The 25,216-nt window shown below is 46.1% G+C and overlaps 1 protein-coding gene across 1 annotated transcript in view; it reads left to right on the top strand.

Moving 5' to 3' along the window:
• LOC107110239 overlaps positions 1-19,105 on the top strand; it is a 46,627-nt gene extending 27,522 nt beyond the window's left edge. Inside the window, exons 5-12 of the mRNA XM_015410989.1 lie at positions 306-429; positions 7,259-7,319; positions 7,410-7,456; positions 8,591-8,666; positions 10,590-10,676; positions 12,761-14,089; positions 14,793-14,888; positions 18,434-19,105. Of these exons, the coding sequence (XP_015266475.1) occupies positions 306-429; positions 7,259-7,319; positions 7,410-7,456; positions 8,591-8,666; positions 10,590-10,676; positions 12,761-14,089; positions 14,793-14,888; positions 18,434-18,746 (2,133 nt within the window). The 3' untranslated portion in view covers positions 18,747-19,105. The remainder of the gene's footprint in view (positions 1-305; positions 430-7,258; positions 7,320-7,409; positions 7,457-8,590; positions 8,667-10,589; positions 10,677-12,760; positions 14,090-14,792; positions 14,889-18,433) is intronic.
• The last annotated feature ends 6,111 nt before the right edge of the window (positions 19,106-25,216 follow it).

The raw sequence follows: 25,216 nt of genomic DNA, 5'->3' as shown, positions 1-25,216 counted from the left end.
AGTTTAGTCAGTTTCCCGGTACATTTCAGGCTCAGTACATAACACCAACAAAACAGACAGATGAAAATGCTTCAGGACTACAGAATGCTGAGAACAGCCAAGAGTCAAAAGAAAAAAGGCAGGGGAAATTAGCCTGCTTAAGCCCCTGAGAGACTGTAATATTTGTGTTACCCCTCTTACCACAGGGCCTCTTGACCCTTTAGTTTGTTTTTACCCTGTATTTTAAATATGGTATTAATCATATAGCTATATAGTAATATAATGACTAACATTAGTTGCAATTTTGTTCACCATTTTATTGCTAGGATTTGCCTAGAACTGTAGAATATAAGAAACTCTACACTGTTGGACATGAAGTCCCAGATGATCCTACTATTCTGCAGTTCAAAAAATGGGTCAGAAAGTTCCTATGGGAAAATGCAGGAAATGGTAATGAACAGCATTTTAAATTTTATTTAAGGTTGCTAATGGTATTTACCTATAAATGTACACTTTATGAATTGCAATTTATCTATTAATATGGAGCCAGGGTTCTCAGTTCTTATCAAGAATAATATGGGATTTTACATTTTTTCCTTACTGATATCAAATATAAGGGTACAGTGCTATATGAATTCTGAAATGCTCTTTGCAGTAAAGCAAGTGGATACATATAGGAGTACTGAGAGAGGATCTGTTTCTTGGAGCAAGAAAGAAAATATTATTAAAGGCATTCCAAATGGGTTGAGTTCAGGCCATACCAAATGTGTAAGAATGCTTAATTGTCGTGGCATACATGGGGACTGTGCAGTCGCAGGCCAGCTGTGAAAGAGCTAACAAGCTTTAGAAAAGATCTTTCTAGAGCCAGTGAGTTCTCCTCCCCACCCTTGTCTTCAGTGTATCCCTTTCCCTCATATGATGAGGGCAGGGTGAGCACTCTTCCCTCAGTTCTCCTTTTGCTGTCATGTGGACAGCACAAACCTTTCTTTCTTCCTCATAGTTTGTTCTTAATATTTGTGAGTACTGACGGCCTGATAGCCTTATTTAAAAAGTGTGAGTAGTGCAGAGCCACAATGGCTCAGAACGATGACCACAAATCCTGCCTACTCTGTTTAGGAAGGGACACAAAACAACTTTGTGTTCAGCCTGCCATCGACTCACCCGTAAAGCCAGGGAAGGGAGAGCGGCTAGGCTTAAAGCTGCCTTATGGGAGAAGGCTTTGGGTGGCACAGAACCCCAAGCAGAAAAACGGTTGCAAATTGATAAAAGATCAAGGGCTACTTTGATAGCATTGGTACCAACCCCATCAACTTCAGCACCAACCATACTGCCAATGCACTCCCTCTCAGTGTCGAAGCCACCTTCAAAGAAGTAAAAAAAGAAGCCTAAACATTAAGAGCACCGATCTCCCACTCCTCGACACTGATATAATTCATCATTTAATATACTATTTTTGATGTGCTAAGATCAAGTCCTCTGTTCTCTCAGAATCCTGTCTGATCTTGAACATCCAGAATAATTTCTGGATAATATTTGCTCTGTTTGCAGTTATGGATCACTGGATCTTGAACTCCTGATATGATATAGAAATGGGAATTATTTTTGCCCCTTCTAAGAGGAAGACTTATTTTGGAGATGAATTGACTCATTTATAGCTGCTACAAAAGGAATTTTAATTTTATCAATACATACTTTATCAAATTCATCTCTGAGGCCATCCAGACCTGGTACTTTGTCATCTTAAGTTTCTTTCTCACCTCTGTCACTTCATCTACAGAGAAAGTTGCCTGTAGTTTAGACAAACCTACCCCATTGACCCTGGAGATATTTATTCTGTCTTAAAATTACTTAATATTCTTGGCTGAGAATTCTCTGATTTACATACTGATTGTAATACTATTTTAAACCTTGTACTATTACTTCTGGTTGATTAACTAGCTTGCTTTTAAATGCATGAGGAGGATAGGGAAACCTAAACCTGTATTTCCCTGGAGACTGTTAGGATGTTTCAGGGACTGTATTCAAATTAATCATGCTTTTGGTAATGAGAGTAAGAATTAGAAATGCTGCATTTCTGTAACTATATGCTTTGTCACTTCATAGTTCAGTAACCACATGCTCATGTTTGAAATCTAATAGTATTCATGCTATTTTGTGATTAATACCTATTGATTAAGTAAACATTTGTTGAATCTTCTTCGTGGTCTCTGTGCCTCACACCTATGGGATCTAGTGCGCCTGCGCTGATCTGATCGGTGTTGTACAAAGCTCATAACGGGATTTTCACGCCTCCACCCTGAGCCTGCGTGGGAACCCCAACTGCGCATGCCCAGAGGGGTAGAGCGCAGACATCCCGCCAGTTCTCTTCTGACCGCCGTGCTATTAGCAGCTTTCGTCGATAGGTGCTTGTTCCTATTCTCATCACTTCGGGAATTCTTCGTTTTTCTTCCATTGGATTATTTCTCAGAATATTGGACTTTTTGTCAAGAACTGTTAGAAGAGGAGGCGGGTGAGAACTTTCCGTGGTCTTTGGACCATCAACCCCCTCCCCTTCTCCCCTCACATCTTAGGAACTGTTTATGGATAAGAAGTGGGGGTGTTTTAAGAGGTATGCCTCGTGTGGCAGTAAGTTAGCTCCGCGAGACGGACACACACTCTGTATAATTTGAGTGAATCTCACCGTCCGGGGGGTTGTGCTTTCTGCGCAAAATTTTCAAACCAAACGTGCAAAAATAGAGCAGCAAGGTTGAAAGTCGCCCTTTGGGAATCGGCCCTTGCCCCTCCGTCTTCAACCATGTCATCTGAACTCCCTCAGAAGTCGTTGGTAGGGACTTCCGGGGCGGGACTAAGGGGAATGGCTGCCTGAACCCTTGGCTCCGCCGAACCCGAAGCCTACCAGCCCCGAAATCGGACTTAACAGCAACAAAAAAGGTTTTACCTTCATGGAGAAAGACGCACCTAAGAGCACACAACCTTCGGTTAAGAAGCAAGGTGAAGAAACAGAAGAGGAATAAGTCGGAGAAACATACCTCCCACAAGTCGTCCACTGGGAACACGCATAAGTCTCACAAGGTGAGCAGCGTAGTACTCCCTAAGGGTTCTGCACTGCTGACAATATCGCAGTCGCACTCCCTATCGACGCATCAGTCTATACCGGAGCTGCCGGATGTACAATCGATGCCACGGATTGAAATTCTTGACTCTCCAGTCAGACAGCCGAACCCTCTGGTACAAGACATGAACCTTGGACGACGCTCCCCATCTGTATCGGCTTCTGAAGGTGATGTAATAGCGGCTTCTGGCAGCAAAGACCAACGGCCATTCCGACCCGGACCGTCGATATTGACCCGATGACCGATCCCGTTCTCCAGGCTGCATGGATGATCGAGGTCGATAGGATGTGTCACGATTGCTCTGGCGGGCCAGGCAGGGCACGGAAAATCCAAAAACACAGGCTGAGGTCAGGGCACCAGATAAGGCAGAGAAACCAGAGCAGAGTCCAAAATACCAGGTCAATACATAGTCTAAGGTTACTGGAGATTTGCAGTCAGAGTTTCAAAAGCCGAAAGCCGTTGTCAAGAGTCAGGTTACACAGTCCAAAGTCAGGGAGCCAGAGAAACGCAGTCCGAAGTCAGGAGCCAAGGGAGTCAAGAGGAAAACCAGGAAGCATGATCCGAGGTGCAGCAATTCGTCTATGCGATTAGTTGCCAGCACGAGTTGGGAATTCGAGAGAGCTGCCTTAAAAGCCCATTCCACTTGTTAACCAATTACTGGCTGCTCACAGAGTCCTGGCTCCAGTCAGTACTCTGGACTTGGAGGACGCCAACGTCGCATGCATGCCTCTTTATGCCGGGTTGCCATGTCCTGTTGCCTTTGTTCTCTCAAACGATTCACATGTGGGGGGGAATCAGGAGGCGTGCTGCTCATGCTTGGCTCTGCAGGAGCAGCTCCAGGTGTAAACTCTCCTGGTAGCTGGTGCTCATCCTCTGCAGGACTTAGGTTTGGTACTTCCAGGGGTGCAGGGAGTTCATTCTCGAACACTGAAGGTACAGAATCCCCGGGATCAGGGTCCACTGGGTCAGGCTGCACAGTGGGCATGACAGGATGAATATACAGCCAGTCTTGATTGGCACCACTCATCCCGATCACCGAGGAGGGATTATTCACCCAAGCCACCTTCAGGTCAGGGCTCTCCTTCCCGATACTGACATCATTCATCGATGCTTCCCCCGTGGGATCATCATCATCATATACCGTACTGGTTCTCTTCCTACCCTCCTTCGGCATCAATGCTTTGGCTAACGCCTGTGAGACCAGAGGATTGGGACCACCGCTCGACCCTACCCCATTCTCCTTGTCGTCCACCACCCTCTGCATCCCTCTCCAAACCACCGAAATCTCCTTCTCCGAGGCAAGTCACGCCTCATCTTCCATCGCCTCCTCCACCACCATCATCAGTTACTCCGAAGGAGCTTCATACACTGCCGATTCCTATCCAGAGGTCTCCATCGCCTTCCGAAGCCTCTCCAGTCGCTTCCGATGTCAACCAGTCCGAGGGTGAGATCTCACAGGGAGATACCTCTCCAAAACATAAGGTCTCCGAAGACCTCCCTATCTCCCCATCTGAGAACTTGTCTTCATATGGAGATTTAGTCAAAAGAATGGCTCATTCATAGGGTCTGTCTATCATCCAACCTTAATCATCGATATCGGACGCGGTTTATGATGTTGTCCAGATGGACACGTCCACAGTGATCTCCCGATGTCGAAAGTACTCCTACATGCAGTGCAGGTGCCCTGGGAGAAGCCCTCATCCACACCGGTGTCAACACGGAGACTGGATCACATGTATAGAGTGCAAGAGGAAGGAGCTGGTTTTCTACATGTCCATCCAAAACCAAACTCCATGGTTGTCTTCTCTTCTTCCAGAACTAGACGCACTCATATGCTTTCCTGACAGGGAAAGCAAGAAGCTTGATGCTTTCAGGAGACGCTTTTACTTAACGGGTGCCCTGGGAATCAAAACATCCAATTACATTGCATGTATGAGTAGGTACCAGTATGCATTATGGCAACATCTTTCTGACATCTTGCCCTTTCTTCCTGAGGACAAAACTCAAGCAGCCCGAACCCTACAAAAGGAAGGCATGGTTCTGACTAAGCAGCTTCTGAATTCGTCTAAGCACTCACTGGATACTTTCTCCAAGACTATGTCTTCAGCGGTTGCCCTTCATAGGCACTCCTGGATGAGACCGACTTCTTTGCCACCTGATACCAGGGCGTATGCAAAGGTGTCCTTTCTTTTGCAGTCAGGGGGAGTGGACCCTCTCTTTCTAGGAGACGGTCTCCTCTACCCATGGGGAGAGACACCCCTCTATATGTTTCCTCCTCTACCCCTCCTCTTACGAGTAGTTCAGAAACTAGCCAGAGTCAGGCCAAACTGTATCCTAGTGGCTCCATGGTGGCCCAGGCAGCCGTGGTTCAGCACTCTTCTCCAACTTGCAAGGAGTAGGTACCACCACTTCCCCAGAGAGCCGGATCTCCTCCTTGCGGAAACGCATCACTTCTTTACATCGGAGTAGACAATCTGAAACTGACAGCTTGGCGGATAAGTCGATAACCTTCTCTGATTGTGTCTCAGAGGTCCTTATCAACGCTAGAAAGGCGTCCACTCGTCTTTCCTATCAGAGGAAGTGGCTTAGGTTCCTTTCCTACTTGCAGACTCCAATTACTTCACCAAGGTCTGTGAGTCTGGATAAGATCCTCGAGTTCCTCCTGTCGCTCGCTGATCAGGGCTTTTGCCACTCGTCAATTAAGGTCTATCTGGCAGCCATTTCTGCCTACCACATAGGATTGGATGGTTATTCGATATTCGCACATCCCATTTCGAAGAAGTTCATTCGAGGGCTCATGCAGTTGTATCTCCCTGTGAGGGCTCCAACACCGTTGTGGGATTTGCCCTTGGTGCTCCGCCACCTCACGAGAAAGCTGTTCAAACCTATGGCTTCCTGCAACCTTCAATACGTGGCATGGAAAACTGCGTTCTTGGTGGCAATCACATCAGCCAGTAGGGTCAGCGAACTGATGGCACTATGCCATGATCCTCCATATCTAGTCTTCCTGCCACATGGGGTACGTCTGCTGCCGGACGTCTCCTTTCTACCGAAAATAGTGTCGAAATTTCATTTGAACTCCAAAATCTTCCTGCCTGACTTCTTCCATTGCCCTGGCGGGGAAGAACAACGCCTTCTTCACACTCTCGCTGTCAAGAGGGCACTCCTCTTCTACCTGAATCGGACTCAGTCTACTAGGAGAGATAATACTCTGTTCCTCTCATACTCCAACTCCTCACTAGGGTCAAGGATCTAAGCTCAGCGCTTGTCAAAATGGATCATTGGGATGATTTGGTTATGCTACCTGTTAGCGAAGTGTCCCCTCCCTGCACGCTTGACAGTGCATTCTACCAGGTCGATGGCAACCTCCACAGCTTTCATGAAGGGCACATCACTGCCCTCTATCTGTCAAGCTGCCACGTGGTCCACGCCAACCACGTTCATTAAACATTACGTACTAGATGTTCGTGCGCAGAATAAGGTTGATCTGGGTCGTCTGGTCTTGTCCTCTGCAGAGCACTGAGCCTGACAGCGCCCACCTCCAGGTGAGCCACTGCTTTTCAATCTCCCATAGGTGTGATGCACAGAGACCACGAAGAAGATAAACAGGTTGCTTACCTGTAACTGATGATCTTTGAGTGGTCATCTGTGCAGTCACACTGCCCGCCCGTCCTTCCCCACTGCTGTCATCCTCAGTCATTTTCCTTACACGGCTTTGGTTGATAGTGGTCAGAAGGAACTGGCGGGACATTTGCGCGCCACCCCTCTGGGCATGCGCAGTTGGGGTTCCCACGCAGGCTCAGGGTGGAGGCACGAAAATCCCATTGTGAGCTTTGTACAACACCGATCAGATCAGCGCAGGCACACTAGATCCCATAGATGTGACTGCACAGATGACCACTCGAAGATCATCTGTTACAGGTAAGCAACCTGTTTTTATTGTTTCTCATTGATTTTAATAAATCAAGGGAGCACGTAAAGCAGCAATACTCCGTATTATTCAATTGGGTTTATTCACCTGATTTCACTTAGAATGGTGTAACTCTGTTTAGGATGACACTGTAAATATACCAGTTCTGTAAACAGCGACTATGATTTCAAAGCCTCATCTTTTAGTTAATTTTTGTGATGCAAATTACTCAAATTACATTTTGATTTTTAAACAGAAAAACTAATTGGAGTACATTGTACTAATGGAGTTAATAGAACAGGTTACCTTATATGTAGGTAAGTATTACATTAAAGATCAAATTATTATTTTTACTCCAATGACATGTTCTGTCATGATGATCCATATCTATGAGTATTTCCCTTTAGATACCTGATTGATGTTGAAGGCTGGGATCCAGAAACAGCAATCCAAGGTATATCTGTACTACTTAGCATAATCTAATGTTCTGCATACACTGCATTTTCATGGCCATTACCATAACTGGGATCCACTTGAAGAACACACATGTACTCTTATTTTTCTAGCACCCCCTGCAGCCCCTCCTACAAAAGTCTATTGCTGGATAGTGGGGGAACAGTAGGATACAACAGAAGTGGAAATTGCCGACTTGCCCATACACATGTGGAAGCAATTTCTACATAAATGGGGATGTTGGATTCTGGCTATGTAATCTGTCACTTCCACATGTGTTTCTTGATAAGCCAGTTTTGACATTGTTTTCAAAACATTTTAACATATTTCCTTTTTGTAGCTGTGTGTTTGCATGAGCACAAAGCATGTGAACCTGTAGCTCCAAGACCTAAGATGTAGCAATTTCACAATTGCAAATCTAACCATATAATGATTGACATATAAGTTGGACTACAGTGTTGTGGCTGAGATGTGTGGTATATTAGTTCATGTTCATGCAGACAAGCAGCTCTCATAAATTAAAAGGTATTCTCAGTGTAATGCATCAGCCCTTTCTTTGAGTGCTATAGCATGTGAAAGTCATTGACAAAAATTGAATGAGTTTTAAAGTATGGTCTTTATAGCAGCAGTTGCAAGTAGTGTTAAATGGGTCAGTTCAGACCTTAACAATGCATTCTTGTTTAGTACACTTAACAAATCAAGTGCTGGGCTCAGGAATGTGCACTTTTACAATGCACACACACCACCCACCATAGTTTCACATCCTGATTAAATAGGGAATTTTGGTTAACCTTAACCATAGTCAATGAAACACTTCACCATAACTCAGGCAGTAGAGAGGGATTTGCTTTAGTGAAAGGAGAAGCCTCCAGAAGGGAGCTTGAATTTCTGTGGCTAGCTACCAGTTGTTAACCATGGTTAACAGGAAGCCAGCTTTACGTTGGCCCCTCTATAGTTATCATTTCCAGATGATACATCAATTGGTTATCCAAGGTACTGTAGGATTTAAAAAAATTAATAAAGTAACAGGTTCCAGCTTGGCGGTAGCATAAGTGGAGACACCATTAGCAGCCCTCTACCCCACATTTTACAAAACTGCACTCCACATATACTAATGTTCTCAAAATCTGTTTAGCTTTTGGGGAGGCTCGTGGTCACCATATGGATCGTGGCATATATTTGACTGATCTCAAAACCCAACCAATGAGGAGGTAAGTGAAGACCTTTTTTTTTTTTTAATTATCAAGGCTGTCAGGAGTTTTATATGAATCCAGTACATATTTCCTTAGACTTTTGATATGATGGCCTGACAGATGAACAGAGGGAAATAAACACCAATCCCTGTTAGTCCCGTTTGGCTTGTGAGCCGAGTGGCCAGCAACCAGTCAAGATCCCTGGAAGGGCTGGAGGAGCCAGATGGGATGGGGGGGAGTGAGAGAAAGTGGAGAGACTCTCTCAGTTTTTAGTTACATAGGACTTGTGTCTCCAGAGTGATAGGTTGGAAAGGGGATTTATCAAGGGATTTCAAGAATCTTAGAGTCTGTCTTTTGAGCAAGCATGGGCAAAAGTAGTAAAGTGGTGGAGATAGGGTTTTGCCTCTAGAGGAATAGGCTGAAAGAAATTCTTTGCTAGGAGACTGTGGTATCTTAGACTTTAGTTTCTGGGGGAAACATGGCTGTTAACTGCTCCCTGCGCCCCTAAATTATCAACTGTAACCTTATAACTGAGTGGTCCCAGAAAGACTTTGTTACTTCTGTAAATAGTTTCTGTCCTCTTTTCTGAACCACCTTATTCCGTTACCCCGGGGGGAAATGAAAGTTAATTGTCTTAAGTGCAGTCCGGCCAGTCATGGAGAATCAAATTGCAAGCTTCCAGTGTTTTCTAGAGCTAGGAGTGCTCCCCTTCCCCTCCAACAGAGCCGAGAACAGGAACTCAAATATTGAGGCAATTTAGAGGAGGTGTGCCTTAACTTTTTCGTTTCCTTTTCAATGGGTGTCTCCAAAAAGGCCCTCAGAGGCACTAAGCTCGGATCCGAGGATTTCGGCTGAGCTGCAGGTACTGATGCTACCGAGGGAGTGTACACCTACCTTGAAGGCTTGTCCAAAGGTTTTTCCACTGTCGCCAGGGATTTCTCCCATAACACTTACATCAGTGCTGAGGTTCTGTCATGTCTGACTTTGGGTGTAAGTACATGGCATACAGTACAGTTGGACGTATTATGCCCCTCACCCAAGCAAAAAGGACAATCATCGTGCTCATCATTTTGAGCCATTTTTAAGTCGCACTAGCAACATTTCTTAATGCCATATCCCACTCGAAGAGATTGTTTGGAAAGACAGATGAGGAAAAAACAGAGTTGGAATTCGTGCATTCCCTCTTCACGCTGGCGAAGAGAGAGGCTGAGGGAGGAGCACTCTCCCTGCCTCCATCACATTACCTTTTTGGGTGGGAAAGTTCCTGCTTTTGGCTCCATTGGTGGGGAGGGGGAGCACTCTTAGTTCTAGAAAACACTGGAAGCTTGCAATTTTATTCTCACAGCTGACCTGCATGTACACAGTCCCATGTATGCCTGCACAGAAGACAGTAGAAGAACAACAGTCACAGGTAAGCGAAGCCCTGTTTTACTGTTCTTTTCCTGTTTGCCTCACAAGTACCGAACTTACTACATTCAGAAGTCACTTGGGTTAATTCTGTCATATAGAAGCTTGGGAGTAGAGACCACACTGGGCAAGCTGTGGTCATGCTACCTCTGTTTCAGCATCATTTAAGAATAAATCTTGCAGTTTGGTTACTTCTGAATGTATATAGGCCCCTGCCACACGGGCAGGAAACTGCAGAGGAGAAGTGTGGCTGTTTGCCCCGGGGCAAAATAGATAGGATTCTCTTATAAGCAATCAGTACAGATATTAGTGAATCCCAGTATGGATCTGAGATGTCAGGCATTCTGACTGAACACACTAGACCTTCATTCATAAAAACATTGCATGAATCAGATATATGAAACTAGCCTAATAGGCATCATGTATAAGGTACAGAACTAACAGAGAAATGCCTCCTCCTTTCTTCACTGATATAAGCCATGTTATCCCCCCCTTTTTTTCTTATATTCTTTTTTTAAAAAAACAAACATCTAGCAATCTTGGAATGAATATATGGGATGTCGATGTAGAAATACCACTACCAAATGAAATGGATGGGTTTCCAAGTGAAGAATTTCCAAGGTAAACGGCAAAATTTCTTTTACTTGAATGAAAAGTGGTAAGGAAAAAGATAAGTTGCTAAGATTATGAAGTTCAATTTTCAGTACTTAAACTTAACTGAAATGAGATCAACATTATTAAGTACTGAAGTATTTTAATCACAGCCAAATATTTTTTTCTGATTAAAATTGCCATGTAAGCTTTAACACTGCATTTAAATGTTCATGAACAAACAACTGTTTTTCATTATTTTTAAAAAGTCTCTGAAGTCCTCAGACTTGCTCACTTCCACTCTCTCCTGCCCTTGCTTTCCCAGGCAGCTTCAATACTGAAAACTTCCTGAATCAGAACAAACCACAGTGTGGTGTGTGGTTTGTTTCTTGCACATTTATTTATTTATTCTTTGGATTCGTATCCCGCCCTCCCCGAAGGCTCAGGTCGGCTAACAAGGGCAAAATGCCAAGTTGTAACAATAAAAGCAGTATAAAATACAATAATACAAGTATTACAGTTAATTAAAATTAGTAAGAATAAGTTTTCGGCGCTCCGATACTCACTCCGAATCATAAACCAAGATGGTATTCTGATGATGTTTTAGCTAAACAACAACAATATATGTCCCCACAACCCTGTCGTCCACTAGGGATATCCCGTACCCTCAATGATACCTGCACCTGCGGTAGTAGAGTGTGGTGATGAAAAGGCATTGGTGGAATAATGGTGGCGGCGGCTCCTACTCAAAAGCCTGGCGGAAGAGCTCCGTTTTACAGGCCCTGCGGAACTGCACAAGGTCCCACAGGGCCCAGATCTCCTCTGGGAGCTCATTCCACCAGGTAGGAGCCGCCACCGAAAACGCCCTGGCCCTGGTCATAGCGAGTTTGATGGTCTTGGGGCCTGGAATATCCAGAGGTGTCGGCTCCCTAACCGTAGTGCCCTTGGAGGAACATGCGGGGAAAGGCGGTCCCTTAGGTAGGCCGGTCCCTGGCCATAAAGGGCTTTAAAGGTGAGAACCAGCACTTTGAAGCGAATCTGGTACGCCATTGGCAACCAGTGCAGCGCTGTTAGCACAGGCCGGATGTGATCCCGTCTAGGGAGACCCATCAACAGCCTGGCTGCAGCATTCTGCACTAGTTGAAGCTTCCGAATTTGCGACAGAGGCAGCCCCATGTAGAGAGCGTTACAGTAGTCTAGCCTCGAGGTGACCGTCGCATGGATCACTGTGGCCAGGTCATCACGGTCGAGGAAGGGGACCAACTGCCGCGCCAGCCACAGATGGTAAAAGGCCGACTTGGCAGTGGCTGCTACCTGGGCCTCCATTGTTAACGAGGAGTCCAGGAGCACACCCAAACTCCTAACCTCCAAAGCTGGCACCAACGGCGCCCCATCGAAGGTCGGGAGAGGGAGCCCCAGCCCCGGACCGATCCGACTCAGGCCCAGGACCTCCGTCTTTGCCGGGTTTAATTTAAGCCGACTCAGTCTGAGCCAACCAGCCACAGCCTGCAACGTCCGGTGAAGGTCATCTGGAGTGGAGTCCGACCGGCCGCCCAACATCAGATATAGCTGGGTGTCATCTGCATATTGATGACATCCAAGCCCACAACTCTGGGCAATCTGGGCAAGGGGGCGCATTCGAGGGGCCACCTCCAGGACCGCTGATCCCCTATCGCCACATAAAGCAGGATTCCATATTAGGATTAAACTGTGATTCAAATCCTGGCTTCTAGGCTAGGAACAAATTACAGTTTTGTGTTTAGTTATAAGGACAAACTTGTGTTTTGTTCCAGACAGGAGAGGGAAAGGAAATTCTGAGGAAAACTAGACAAAAGCAGAGTGGCTCCTTAAAGATCAATATCATTTATTTCAGCAAAAGCTATTGTTGGTCAGAGCTCATTTCATCAGTGATACTTCTGCAGCTCATTCTTATACCCATGAAACCGTTGTTAGTTATATCTGAATATAGTGTTATAACAAAAGGCTAAATATTCGCCTGGTGATTTTCATTAATTTGAATTGAACCTTTAAAAGACTTGTACAGCACTGCATGTTAATGCTTTGCTAATTTTGAGATTTTTTTCTTAACGAGAAACCTTCCATTTTCTGAACAGGCCTGAGAAAAGACTAAGAGTTTATGAAGACTGTCACCCCCACAATGACTTGTCAGGACAGATCCAGTTGAGAGAATTTGATTTTATTAACAAGGGTCCTGGGCAACGGCGAAAACCATATCATGACCTCCAGTTTCAAGAAGAATTGCAGCCACTAATGCAAATAAGGGAAAGGCGTTTTCCTGAACCTCAGTGTTATGATGACTATCAAGAAGAAAGTTATCAGGAAGATTTAGATTTTGCTGTCAGGGACTCAGAACAGTGGCAAAGATCTTTTCCTGATCATCAGTTTCACGACGGCCTTCTAGAGAATGCACCACCAGGGGAACTTGTTAGTATGGGCCGTGGACAGAGGCAGAGACATGTTCCTGATAGTGATATGCCTACAGATATGCTACTTAATAGGGGGCGTGGTCAAAGATATTTTCCTGACAGTGATATGCCTACAGATATGCAGCTTTATAGGGGGCATGGACAAAGACAGTTTCCTGATGGTGATATGCCTACAGATATGCCGCTTAATAGGGGGCGTGGACAAAGACGTTTTCCTGATGGTGATATGGCTACAGATATGCCGCTTCATAGGGGGCGTGGTCAAAGATGTTTTCTTGACAATGATATGCCTACAGATATGCCACTTCATAGGGGGCGTGGACAAAGACATTTTCCTGATGGTGATATGCCTACAAATATGTCGCTTAATAGGGGGTGTGGACAAAGACAGTTTCCTGATGGTGATATGCCTACAGATATGCCGCCTCATAGGGGGCGTGGACAAAGACAGTTTCCTGACAGTGATATGCCTACAGATATGCCGCCTCATAGGGGGCGTGGACAAAGACGTTTTCTTGACAATGATATGCCTACAGATATGCCACTTACTAGGGGGCGTGGACAAAGACCAAGACCATTTTATGACCAGCAGTCTAATGACGAATTGCAGCCACGTATGCAATTAAAAGACCAGCCTTTCCTCAACATGGGACGTGGGCAAAGAATGAGACCTTTTCATGACTGTCCCCCTCACAGTGATATGCAGCCACCAGTGGGAGATTTTGAGTTTGTTAGTAGAGGCCGTGGACAAAGAATAAGACCTCTCCTTGACTGCCAACATGACAATGAATTACGAAGAGAGATGGCATTCGGAGATTTTGAAGACAGAGATTCTGATCCAAGATGCAGATCTTTTCATGATCATCAGTCCTATGGGGATTTCAGTGAGCCTGCACAACAGAGAGATTTTGTAGACAGTGGACCTGAACAAAGGATGAGACCGTTTAATAACCACTCACCTCGTGATGGGGTGTCACATGAAGGATATTTAGAAAGGTGAGAAAAGCTGTAGACAAAATATTCCTGTCTTTGTCAGCAGTTGCTATTAATTACTGTAACTGAAAAGTAGGCTGTAGAAGTTCTTGGGTTGGATCCAAGACAGGACAAGCAGAACTCTGCTCATACAACAGAATATTACTTTCTCCCCCTTTCCACTTTTCTAGACTACTGCATCCTCCCACAAAGCGAGTTGTAATTCAGGGGGCCCTCAGGTATTTCATGGGATGTTGTATGGGAGATTGCAGCTGGAGGGGTGATTCTGTGGGAATTTGGGACCCAGCGTTCCCTTCTATAATTGAAAGTAGACCTGGGTCCAAGAGATTAAGTTTTCACTCATTTCTATTTACTGCTGGAGTTTGGTAGTCTGAGCAGTCTGATAAACAGCTGCAGGTTTGTTTGTTTTTATTGCCATGAATCTCTGAGCATCTCTCTGTTAGCAAATTAAAATTTGAATAGTTTGTCATATTTATGGAATGATGAATGGTAATCATGTGAATATTGTGACGGAATAAAAATTTGGTGACAGTAAACAAATTGCAATTTCTTTAACTGCATTTTGGCAAGCCAGTAATGTTTAGACTGGATCATTTTCATATTATAAACATTTTTATATAGTACCATATATATTTATTTAAGACCGAGGTGTTGGGTTTTTTTTACTTTACACTAATATGTTTTTAATTTGCTTTGTGCCTTTTAGAGGTCAGTCTTTGCCTTCTCGTGAGCATTTCCCAGATTCTTCCATATTTTGCAGAGATTACGTCTCTGATAAAGAAGATTCTAATAGAAATTACAGGTAATGTTTTTGTACATTTACATACATGTGACTGATTTCTACTCAGTAAATGGCAGACAAATAATCACCTCTTGCCCCTGCTGTTTTCTCTTTTGTCAAAAGGCAGTCCTGTGGACAAAATAATCCTTGTAAAAATTAATTAGTTCAGTCTTGAGAAGTCAGCTTTGAGGATAAAGATTTTTCTGTAAGGGTAAGTGCAGATGTCAGGCTGGCTCCTGGTTAACCATAATTAAGATCTTACTACAGAATCATTTTTTTCTTCTCCCCTGCCCCACCTCTTTGTTCTACAATGAACTCCTACCTCCCAACTTAACTATAGTGAAAGGATATATCTGCACTAAACTAATTCACAGTGCCATCCTAAGCAGAGTTATATCTGTCTAAGGATGGCTTATTTATATTTCATGTAACAGCCATCCAATGGCATTTTAGAGACTTAACAAAATTTATTCCAGCATAAATTTTTATGAGTCAAAGTTCGCTTCATCAGATCAGCTACCAATAAATGGGCACAGGATTGCAGCAATGGCAAAAATTCGATTCATTTATTTTTATGTCTAGGAGAAAAGGCCCGTCGCGGACAGGAATGCGACGGGCGCTAGCAATCGCTCCCAGGTGAGGGGTGGGTGGGCCGTGGCTGGCTTTTCCTGTGCGGCGGGAGGGCAGGAGAAGCCACGGGGAGGGCCTCAAAGAGCTCCCCAGGCCCTTCCTGGCTCACTTGCAGCAGCCAGTGAGTGAGCCAGGACGGGGTGGGGGGCCTCTGGCCGGCGTCTCCCGCTCGCCGGCCTCGGCGAAGGGCAGGAGAAGGGATGGGGAGGGCTGTAAAGGGTCTCCCTGGCCCCTTTCAGGCTCACATGCCTCCCTCCACCCATCCCCCCCAAGGGCTCTGCAGTCGGGGTGGTGGTGTAAATGGGCCTGTGGCAGCTAGCGCACCACCACCGCAGCCCCCCATGCACTCCCACCGAGGCCTCTGAAGTGGGGGGGTGTTGTAAATGGGGCCGCGATGGCTAGCGCACTGGCATCGCTGGCCTCCCCCCTCCCCCCCATGGCTGCTGAAGCCGGGGGGCGCTGTAAACAGGTCCACGGCGGCGGCAGACACACTGCCGCCCTCCCCCTGAGGCCTCTGCAGCCAGGTGGGGGGGCCATAAATGGGCCCGCGGTGGCTAGCGCACCACTGAGGCCACCTTCCACCCATTCTGCCCGAGGCCTCTGTAGCCGGGGGGAGGGCACTGTAAAGGGGCATACGGTGGCTAGCACAGCACTGCTGCCGCCCTCTACCCATGCCCCCCAAGGCCTCTGAAGCGAAGCGGGGGGGCACCGGGAAGGGATCTGCGTGGGACGGGGCGCTGCCACCTCCTTCGAGGCCCGCACTCAACCCGTCGCTGTCAGAGGTGTCTGAAGTCAGGAGGGGGGGAAGACAGGCGCGTGGGCCGGTGCACCGCCCCCCCCCCTGGAGAGGCTGCAGTCCACCCGCCCTTCCTGAAGGCCCTGCAGATGCTCGCCGCATCCAGGACCTGCCTGCCTGACAGTGTGCCAGAGGAGTCAGAAGGTTCCTTATAGCAAGAGACAACCGGCACTAGCGTTTTCAGCGGGCTGTGGGCACCCGGCCACTCTGGGCGGCCCAGCAGTGATGGTGCGAAGGTGCGCGGCCACGGTGCTGACCCAGTGTCAAGGCAACCGGTTGTGGCCCTCCCGCGATGGGGCGGCCGGCGCCCTGCCAGACCAGCGTGCTCTAGGCCCCCGTGGGTGGAGGAGGCCGGGCGCAGCCCCCCCAGGAGAAGGCGTTGGTGGGTGAAGTCAGCCAGCCTGACTCCCCCCCGGCTGCTGGAGGCCCTACGCTACCTGGCCCTCCGGGAGGCCACCAAGCGGCCGCAGAAGGCAGGGGCAAGGGCCAGCAAAGACAGGACAGTGCGGAGGCAAAAGAGAGGTGAGTGAAGCAGGGGCTTTTTAGACCCCACCCGGCCAGGATACGGCCGCAAGTCAGCGTCCTTGTACTGGGGCACGGCGGCGGAGAAGGGGGGCCCGAGTAGGCCTCCCCGCACCCGGCCGCGGCAGTGGTAAAGCTGGGGAAGGTGAGGTGGGGGCGGTTGGAGGTCTTGTGAGGCTTCGTGGCCTGCCCCCCCCCCCCCCCCCCGCACCACTGGCTAGGTATGGCAGGGGTAGAATTGACCTGGGGCTCGCACATATCCCAGCGCTGGAGTGTCTATTCCGCCTGGCGGCCCCGCACAGACTGGGGGAGAGGCTGCCTGGCGGGTCTGTGGGCGGGGGCGAGGCGATGGAGGGAGGCAATCCAGCCAAGGGATTGGCCCCCCGCTGAGCGACAGGTCAGGGACCCAAAGGCTAGGGAGGCGTGTGGAATATTCAGGCGAGTCTCACACCAAAATGCTTTTATATATAAGGAGAGATGCTTTATGAGAATATTGACAGGTAATTGTAATGACACAATAACAAAACCAACATTGGTCTGAAAGTCCTACAGCCCTAATGGGCTGTGACAAAGGGCCTCAAATGAGTTCTTGGTAGAGAAGTCCCAGGATCAGCTGTCAATGGAATAAACTCATGCTTTGCCACTGTAATCCACCACAAACCTGTTTCAGTGTTCTGGGATATGTTTCTGTTATATATGTAACTGAGACAGGAAGGTCAGATTGGGACAATATGAAACATGGTCATGTAATTTATGGTGGCCCTGACTTTGAATGGCTAGGCTAACCAGATCTTATTAGATCTTGGAAGCTACGCAGTGTCAGCCCTGGTTAGAGCGTGGATGGGAGACCTCCAAGAAAGTCCAGGGTTTCTATGCAGAGGTGGGCATTGAAAACTCAATGGGGTCACCGTAAGTCATCTGCAACTTGGTAGCACTTTTATGGTGGCATGAAGTAACACAGATATTATTTTACAACAAAAACAGATATTTTTGAAGTTTTACTGAAACAAGCTATTTGATGACATTTCTGTACTTTATTTTAAACAATATAGTAGGTCATTAATTATATCAGCACAAAATAGTGCATCGGGTCTGATGTACACAACAGACTCAGCTTGCACAAGGCTTCCTGCTCTTTCCTGTGAAGAGAAATATTGCATGTGCATATAAGGCTTGCGCCTTTGCCTATGTGAGAAATCCACGTTCAGAGAAGTTCCTGCATGATTGAAGGCTGAGTCCTCTGCACACATCCATCAGGGTCTATATGGGTAACCTTTTTTCTGTTGAAACTAAAACATTGATCTCCTGATGGGAAAAAAAAATCAGCTTTCTGTGTTAAATTCCCTTTTTGTGCCACTGGCTCACAACCCCCCAAATAAGCATAATTTGGAAAAAGGCTGTTTTTACAAACTTAATTTAACAAGCCTCTTTCCAAATTGCAAAAATAGTTATGAAGACAAATAATAAAAGGCAGCTTATTTATTTCCTGTATTCCCAACCTATATTTGTACTTCTTTTTGTAGACTTGCAGCCTTTTTAGTGTCAGTGTGCCTCCATCATTAATATATCCATGATCAGTATATGAAGTTTGCAGTTTGTTTGTTTCTTCATGTTTTAGGGATGATTGTCCTGAAGATTACAGGAGAATCCGCCTTTCAGATGGAATTAACAAAGGAGGGAAAAGTAGATTTGCACCATATCCTTCGCAGCCAATGCGTAACCTTTCATCTGCACACCAGAAAGTTAGTTCAGTTTCAGCAGACTATGGAAGGGAACCTCAACATGAAGTTTCAAGAGAAATGGATCAAGGGAAAAGATTACCAATTGTAATGATTGATTACAATTATGGTTTGCCTTTAGATTGTGCATCTGAAGAGGAAGACGGAGGACATTATGATTTACCTTCAAGAGACCGTTACCTCTGGAATTGAACCAAACAAGAGTTTGCATGCTTACCTTCACCTGTTTTCTTTTGTGTGTGGACCAAAACATTTTCACAAACTAGAGAAGTCTAATAAGACTAGTTCCTGGAAACGTTTGTGTTTTTTACATCTAAATAGTGTGTACATTTGTTAAGTGTATGTGGATACAAATGTTTGATATAATATGAAATAAAATGTGGTTGCTTTTAGTGAAATTGGAGGGTCATAGTATACGACGCAATAGAAGCTATGTTCCCTGCTCCCCATTTTGAAACGTATATAATTGTGTCAGTTTACAAACTTATAAAAAGCCATTTAACAACTGCTCTCAGTAGATTTTCTCTAAGGTATATAGGATTTACCATAAATACGACAATAAAAATAAATCGTTCTGGTAACATGACTGATTCATTTGATGGTAGCAATTCGAATTTCTTACTATTTCCTTCTCAAGCATGAAGGCAATCATTGTTTCAAAATGGAATCTGTCATATTTGGAAAAGGATAAGTTTGAAGGCTTTTCTATTTATACTCCATCTGAATAAGGAGTTTCCCTTCACTTTTGGGTTTAAAGTCCTTTCTTTATTTGATGCACTTCTTTTTTTTAATTTATTTATTAGGGGTTTTTTTAGTCACTGTCACCCAAAGGGTCTCCTGGCAACTTACAACATTAAAACCAATATGGTAAAAAAAACCCCATAAAAACAAGTATTTTATATTAACATTAAAACGGCAGCTTCTACGTGATAGAAAAGAAAAAGGGGGCTTAGGTGTACCAGACTAGAATTTGTATTACCAAGCAGCAGCCATGGGATGGATCCGTGATTGGATATTACTAGAAGACAAAAGGACATTACAACTGGAAGGACATGATCTATACATGGACTGGCATGCGTATGTATGGTATGGAAAAGAGAAAATACATCAAAACTTCCATAACCACATCATAAGAGGGGCGTTGTACAAAACTTGGAAGAAAATTAAAGAAAGATTCTACAATGAAATACCACTCTGGGTATTGCCATTAGAAGCCTTCATACTGCCAGCGTTGTTAACAAATGAAAAAAGAGCAACATATGAAACATTGTTAACCAAAGAAAAAAATTTGAAAACATTTGAGTCTTTACAAGAATTGAATTTGAACCCTACTAGTTGGGAAAAGACAGTATTGCACTTAAGATTCAACAATCTTTTGCTTCTTATTCTGTTTACCTTGTTTGTTGTCCAAACCCAGGGCCTTTTTTTGTAGCAGGGACTCCTTTCATGTTAGGCTACACACACCTAATGTAGCTAATCCTAATGAGTTTCTGCCTATTGTGCTAATGAGTTCCTGCTAGGCGTAGCCAACTCAGGAGCCAGCCGGAACTCTGTTCCTGTGCGTTCGTGCCCAAAAATAGCCCTGACTATAACTACTGCCAGTGATGCTCCTTATACTAATGTACTAATTCTGTGATGCTCAGAGAATCATTGGCATGCACAGAATCGATGTGGCTTTCAGGGTTTCTCGGGTGCTTTCAAAAGCAAGCTAAAACCCACAGGGGCTAGTCTGCCGGAGCAGTGGTGAGAATGAGTCCTTAAATTCTTTCCCATTTGTGAAGGGTTTCTTGCTCCATGTTAAGCATAAATTTCCCTTTTTCACTGAGAAGCGAGTGCACTCGCATTCCAGGATTAGAGGGCTGAAAATGTAGCTCTGCTAAGTCATCCCAACTCTGTACATTCTGCATGCAAAGAGGAGAGCAGGACTGTGCGTACTGACCCTGACCCTGGACATACAACCATCTACAATGAGGCCTGTGCACAGAGGTCAATTCGGGGGGGATCGCGGGGGATCGCAGTTCCCCCGGGTGAGGTGCGGGGGATGGGGCACACGACGAAGCCCTGCCCCCCATTTCCGGCCCTCATTCATCCAGGAGGAGGCAGGAGAAGAGGGAGGGTAAGTTGCTTCCTCCCCGCCTCTCCCCACCCCTGCCTGCCTGGGGCCAGGGAGGGCCTTGGCGGGGCTTCCTCGCACTCCCGCTGGCCTTGCAGGTCCACCGCTGGGCCCCTGATGTCAGGGGGTGTGGCATATGCTAATGAGTTATGCTAATGAGTTCCCCTAGCTCTTTTTCTACGAAATGACCCCTGCATTAAAATATTAATCTATTAAAATTTGTGGCTATCACTATACCACTAATAAAAACAGCACAAACATGTGATTACCTTCCAAAGGTCAACCTAAACAATTTGGCCTTGCATACCCTGCAGAAACTAAACAGCAGGGCACGGGTATCATCCATTAGTGCATTCCACAGTGTAGGGGCCACAACTGAGAAGGCACTTCCCCTGGTGACAGCTGACAGAGCCATCCTTGGGCCATGCACTGCAAGAGGCCCCTAGAGGACGAGGTCGTCTTGGTGGTCTAGAGGTCTTGTTGGTGCTGTACATTCATTGTATCTGTCCCACCATGGCCTCTGATCAAACCCTTTTTGCAGGCGTTTTCAAGTATGTTATGAACTAGCATCCAAAGGCATGACAAGAACAATTCAAACACTTTGAAAGTTATAAGCATTGTATCAGTATTGTATCAGTAGCAACTGCGACAGCTACACTTATTCTGGCTGTAGAGACTGACCAGCTCCCACTTTCATCAACCATGCCAACACAGCTGTCATATTTGTAAACACCAATTCTCTGGACTCCCACTCTAACATCACACTTGGCATGACCATTAAACTGTATCAAGGCTGGAGCTATACAGTTGGAGAGATGGGCCTATAAATAGGGATGCCAGCTCCGGGTTGGGAAATACCTTGAGATTTTGGGGGTGGAGCCAGAGGAAGTGAGGGTGGGGAGGAGAGGGACTTCAATGGGGTATTATGTCATAGAGGCCACCTTCCAAAGTGGCCATTTTCTTCAGGTGAACTGATCTCATATCAACTGGAGATCAGTTCTAATAGTGGGAGAGGGCTTTAAACTGACACCGCAAGGGGAAGCAGATGACCAACATAGGGACTTAAATGAAGGAGAGCAAATAATAGAGGCCTACCTAGGAGGGCTGGGTTTAATGGAGTCAAAGGTGTGGGGTTTCAGGTATCTATGTACCAATGCCCAAAGCTTGGGCAATAAGAAGGAAGACCTTGAGATTTTAATGCAGACAGAGGGATATGATTTAGTAGGCACTACAGAGACTTGGTGGGATGATTCCCAGGACTGGAATGTAATAGTGGATGGATATGAGTTTTTCAAGAAAAACGAAAGAGTGGATGAGGAGGCGGGGTGGCACTGTATGTGAGGAGAGAGTTTGTTTGCCAAGAAATACTGCAGGTGGAGGGTGGCAGCCCAATGGAAAGGATCTGGATGAGGATAAGGGAAGGAAGAACAAACAGTATTGTTGGAGTCTGCTACAGACCTCCTGACCAGGTTGAAGAGGTGGATGCTGCCCTCCGTGAACAGCTTGACATGATATCCAAACCTGGTAATTATGGGTGACTTCGACTTCCCTGATGTGTGCTGGGAGACAAACTCTGCAAAGTATCTACAGTCACACACATTCCTGACCTGTCTGGCTGACGACAACATCAAGTGGTGGAGGAAGCTATGAGGGGCTCAGCCATACTCAACTTAATATTAACCAACAGGCAAGAGATGGTAGATGGGGTGAAGGTGGTGGGGACCTTAGGGGGAAGTGACCATGTCCTGCTAGAATTCCTTTTGCTGTGGGGGACCAAGGAAGTTCATAGTCACAGGTGTATGTTAGATTTCAGTAGGGCAGATTTTAATAAACTTGGGCATGATGAGAAAGCAACATGGTAGGGTATCCAAGAAACCAGTGTGGATGAACAGAGAACTCCATTATGTGTTAAGGGAGAAAAGGGAAATGTTCAAGAAATGGAGGCAAGGACATACCTCCAAAGAAGAGTATCTGAGGGTTGCTAGGCACTGTAAGTCAGCCATCAGAGAGGACAAACCTCACAGTGAGCCAGGGAGGCTTGCTGCAACATGAAAATCTTCAGATATGTGAGAAGCCTCGCTAGGCAGAGATCCGGGGGGAGGGGAGATTTTTCCCGGTGGAGCGTGCCGCCGGGAAAGTTGGGGGTGGGGCCTCCAGGCCAGGTGGGGGGGGGAGGAAGCAGACTTACCCTCCTGCTTCTTCCTTGTTCTTCAACAGAATGAGGCTGGAAGCAGAGGGCGGCCTGAAGAAGTGGGTGGGGCTTCGCCATGTGACCGCCCCCCCGGTGCCTCTCTCCCGGAGCGACGTACCGGAGCGCGCCGGCCCGATCCAAGGCCTGGTTGAGAAAAACCTGAATGCACTAAATGAGTACAAATCCCCCAGGCCAGATGGTATGCACCGAAGAAGAGTGCTCAAAGAACTTTCTAAAGAGCTTGCAAAGCCTTTGTCCATCATATTCCAGACTTCTTGGAGGATAGTAGACATGCCACAACACTGGAGGAAGGCAGATGTTATCCCAATTTTCAAAAAAGGGAGGAGGGATGACCCAGGAAACTACAGGCCAGTCAGTCTGACCTCTGTCCCAGAGAAGATACTGGAACAGATTTTAAAGGGATCAATCTGCGAGCATCTAAAGGACAACTTGGTGATCCAGGGAAGTCAACACAGATTTGTCCCCAACAGGTCCTGCCGGACCAACCTCATTTCCTTCTTTGATTGAGTGACAAGCTGAATCAAGGGACGAGCTTACTGGATCAAGGGAATGCTGTTGATGTTGTTTACCTGGATTTCAGTAAAGCTTTTGACAGGGTTCCCCATGATGTTCTGATGGGTAAACTAGAGGACTGTGGAGTAGACTCTCGGATAGTTAGGTGGATAGGGAACTGGTTGGAGAACTGCACTCAGAGTAGTTGTCAATGGCATATCATCTGAATGGAGGGAGGTATGCAGTGGGGTGCCACAGGGCTGGGGTCTGGGTCTGGTACTTTTCAATATTTTTATAAATAATCTGGATGAGGATGTGGAGGAGCTACTAATTACATTTCAAGATGACACCAAATTTGGAGGAACAACAAAGACACCAGAAGACAGAGTTAGAGTTCAACGAGATCTGAACACACTGAAAAAGTGGGCAGATGTAAACAAGATGCAATTTAACAAGGATAAGTGCTGAGTTCTACATCTGGGTAAAAAAAATTATGAACATGCATACTGGATGGGGGATACACTTCTGCGTAGCAGTGTGTGCAAACAAGATCTTGGGGTATGGGTGCAGATGGTGTGATGCACTGACAAAAAAGGCTAATGTAATCTTGAGGTGTATCAACAGAGGCATAACATCCAGATCACAAGATGTCATAGTCCTGCTGTACACTGCATTGGTCAGGCTGCACCTGGAGTATTGTGTGCTGTTCTAAAGGCCTCACTTCAAAAAAGATTTGGACAGAATGGAGTGGGTGCAGAGCAGAGCAATGACGATGATTGGGGGGCCTGGAAACCCAGCCCTATGGGGAAAGGCTGAGGGACTTGGGATTTGGGAATGTTTAGTCTGGAAAAGAGGAAGTTGAGGGGGGACATGACTGCTCTCTTTAACTATTTGAAGGGCTGTCACTTAGAGGAGGGCAGGGAGCTGTTCCTGTTGGCAGCAGAGGAGAGGACTCACAATAATGCGTTTAAATTAAGGGCAGCTGGATATTAGGAAAAACGTTTTTACAGTAATAGTTGTGCAACAGTGGAATCCGCTGCCTAGGGAGGTGGTGAGCTCCCCATCACTGACAGTTTTTAAGCAGCAGCTGAACAAACACTTGTCAGGGATGCTCTAGGCCAGGAGTGTCAAACTCATTTTTTATGAGGGCCAGATCTGACATAAATGAGACCTTGTTGGGCCAGGCCACGTGTGTCATACAATGTAATGCCAGAATGCGAAACCCGATTTGATCGTGCTAGATAACAATAAACGTGCCGCTTACCTGAACTGTGATAAGATAAAAATTGAAACAAGCGGTTGAGCGGGAAATGACCAAACATTCCCAGAAATCCGATTCCGGCAAAGAAAATAGTTGATTGAAGGCTTTAAAACAGTAAAAAAGAACATTGTTTAACATTCCTGCGGTGGGAATTGAGATATGTGCGCAGCCGAAAACCGAAACTGACGAACTGTATCGCGGGAGGAGCAGGCCGGTGTAACGAAAAAAATACTCCGAGGTGCTGGAACAGGAAGAGGAAGCCCTGAAAGAAGGGCTGAAGCCAACAGGAAGCCAACAGGAAGAGACTCGGAGCTACAAGAGAGCAGAACCGGAAGTGAGTGTATACGAACAGACGGGACCTGGAATACGGTAACCTGACCTACTCTATACCCGAATACCATAGAGAAGTTGCGCCCGACATTTTGAGGAGGACCTGACTTTAAATTTGACTTTAAACTTCTTTTAGAGGGTTTTTAAAAGCGAAAATAGAAGGGAATGGCTGATTGAAGGCTACCCTTTAGAAGAGACTGTTTGTTTGTGAATTTGCGCACCGCAGGAAAAGCACCAAAACGGAGACCAGAAGA

The sequence above is a fragment of the Gekko japonicus genome, unplaced genomic scaffold (genome assembly GCF_001447785.1).
Source record: "Gekko japonicus isolate JY-2015 unplaced genomic scaffold, Gekko_japonicus_V1.1 scaffold335, whole genome shotgun sequence".
NCBI classification, from domain to species: Eukaryota; Metazoa; Chordata; class Lepidosauria; order Squamata; family Gekkonidae; genus Gekko; species Gekko japonicus.
This window is presented reverse-complemented; position numbering and strand designations above follow the sequence as displayed.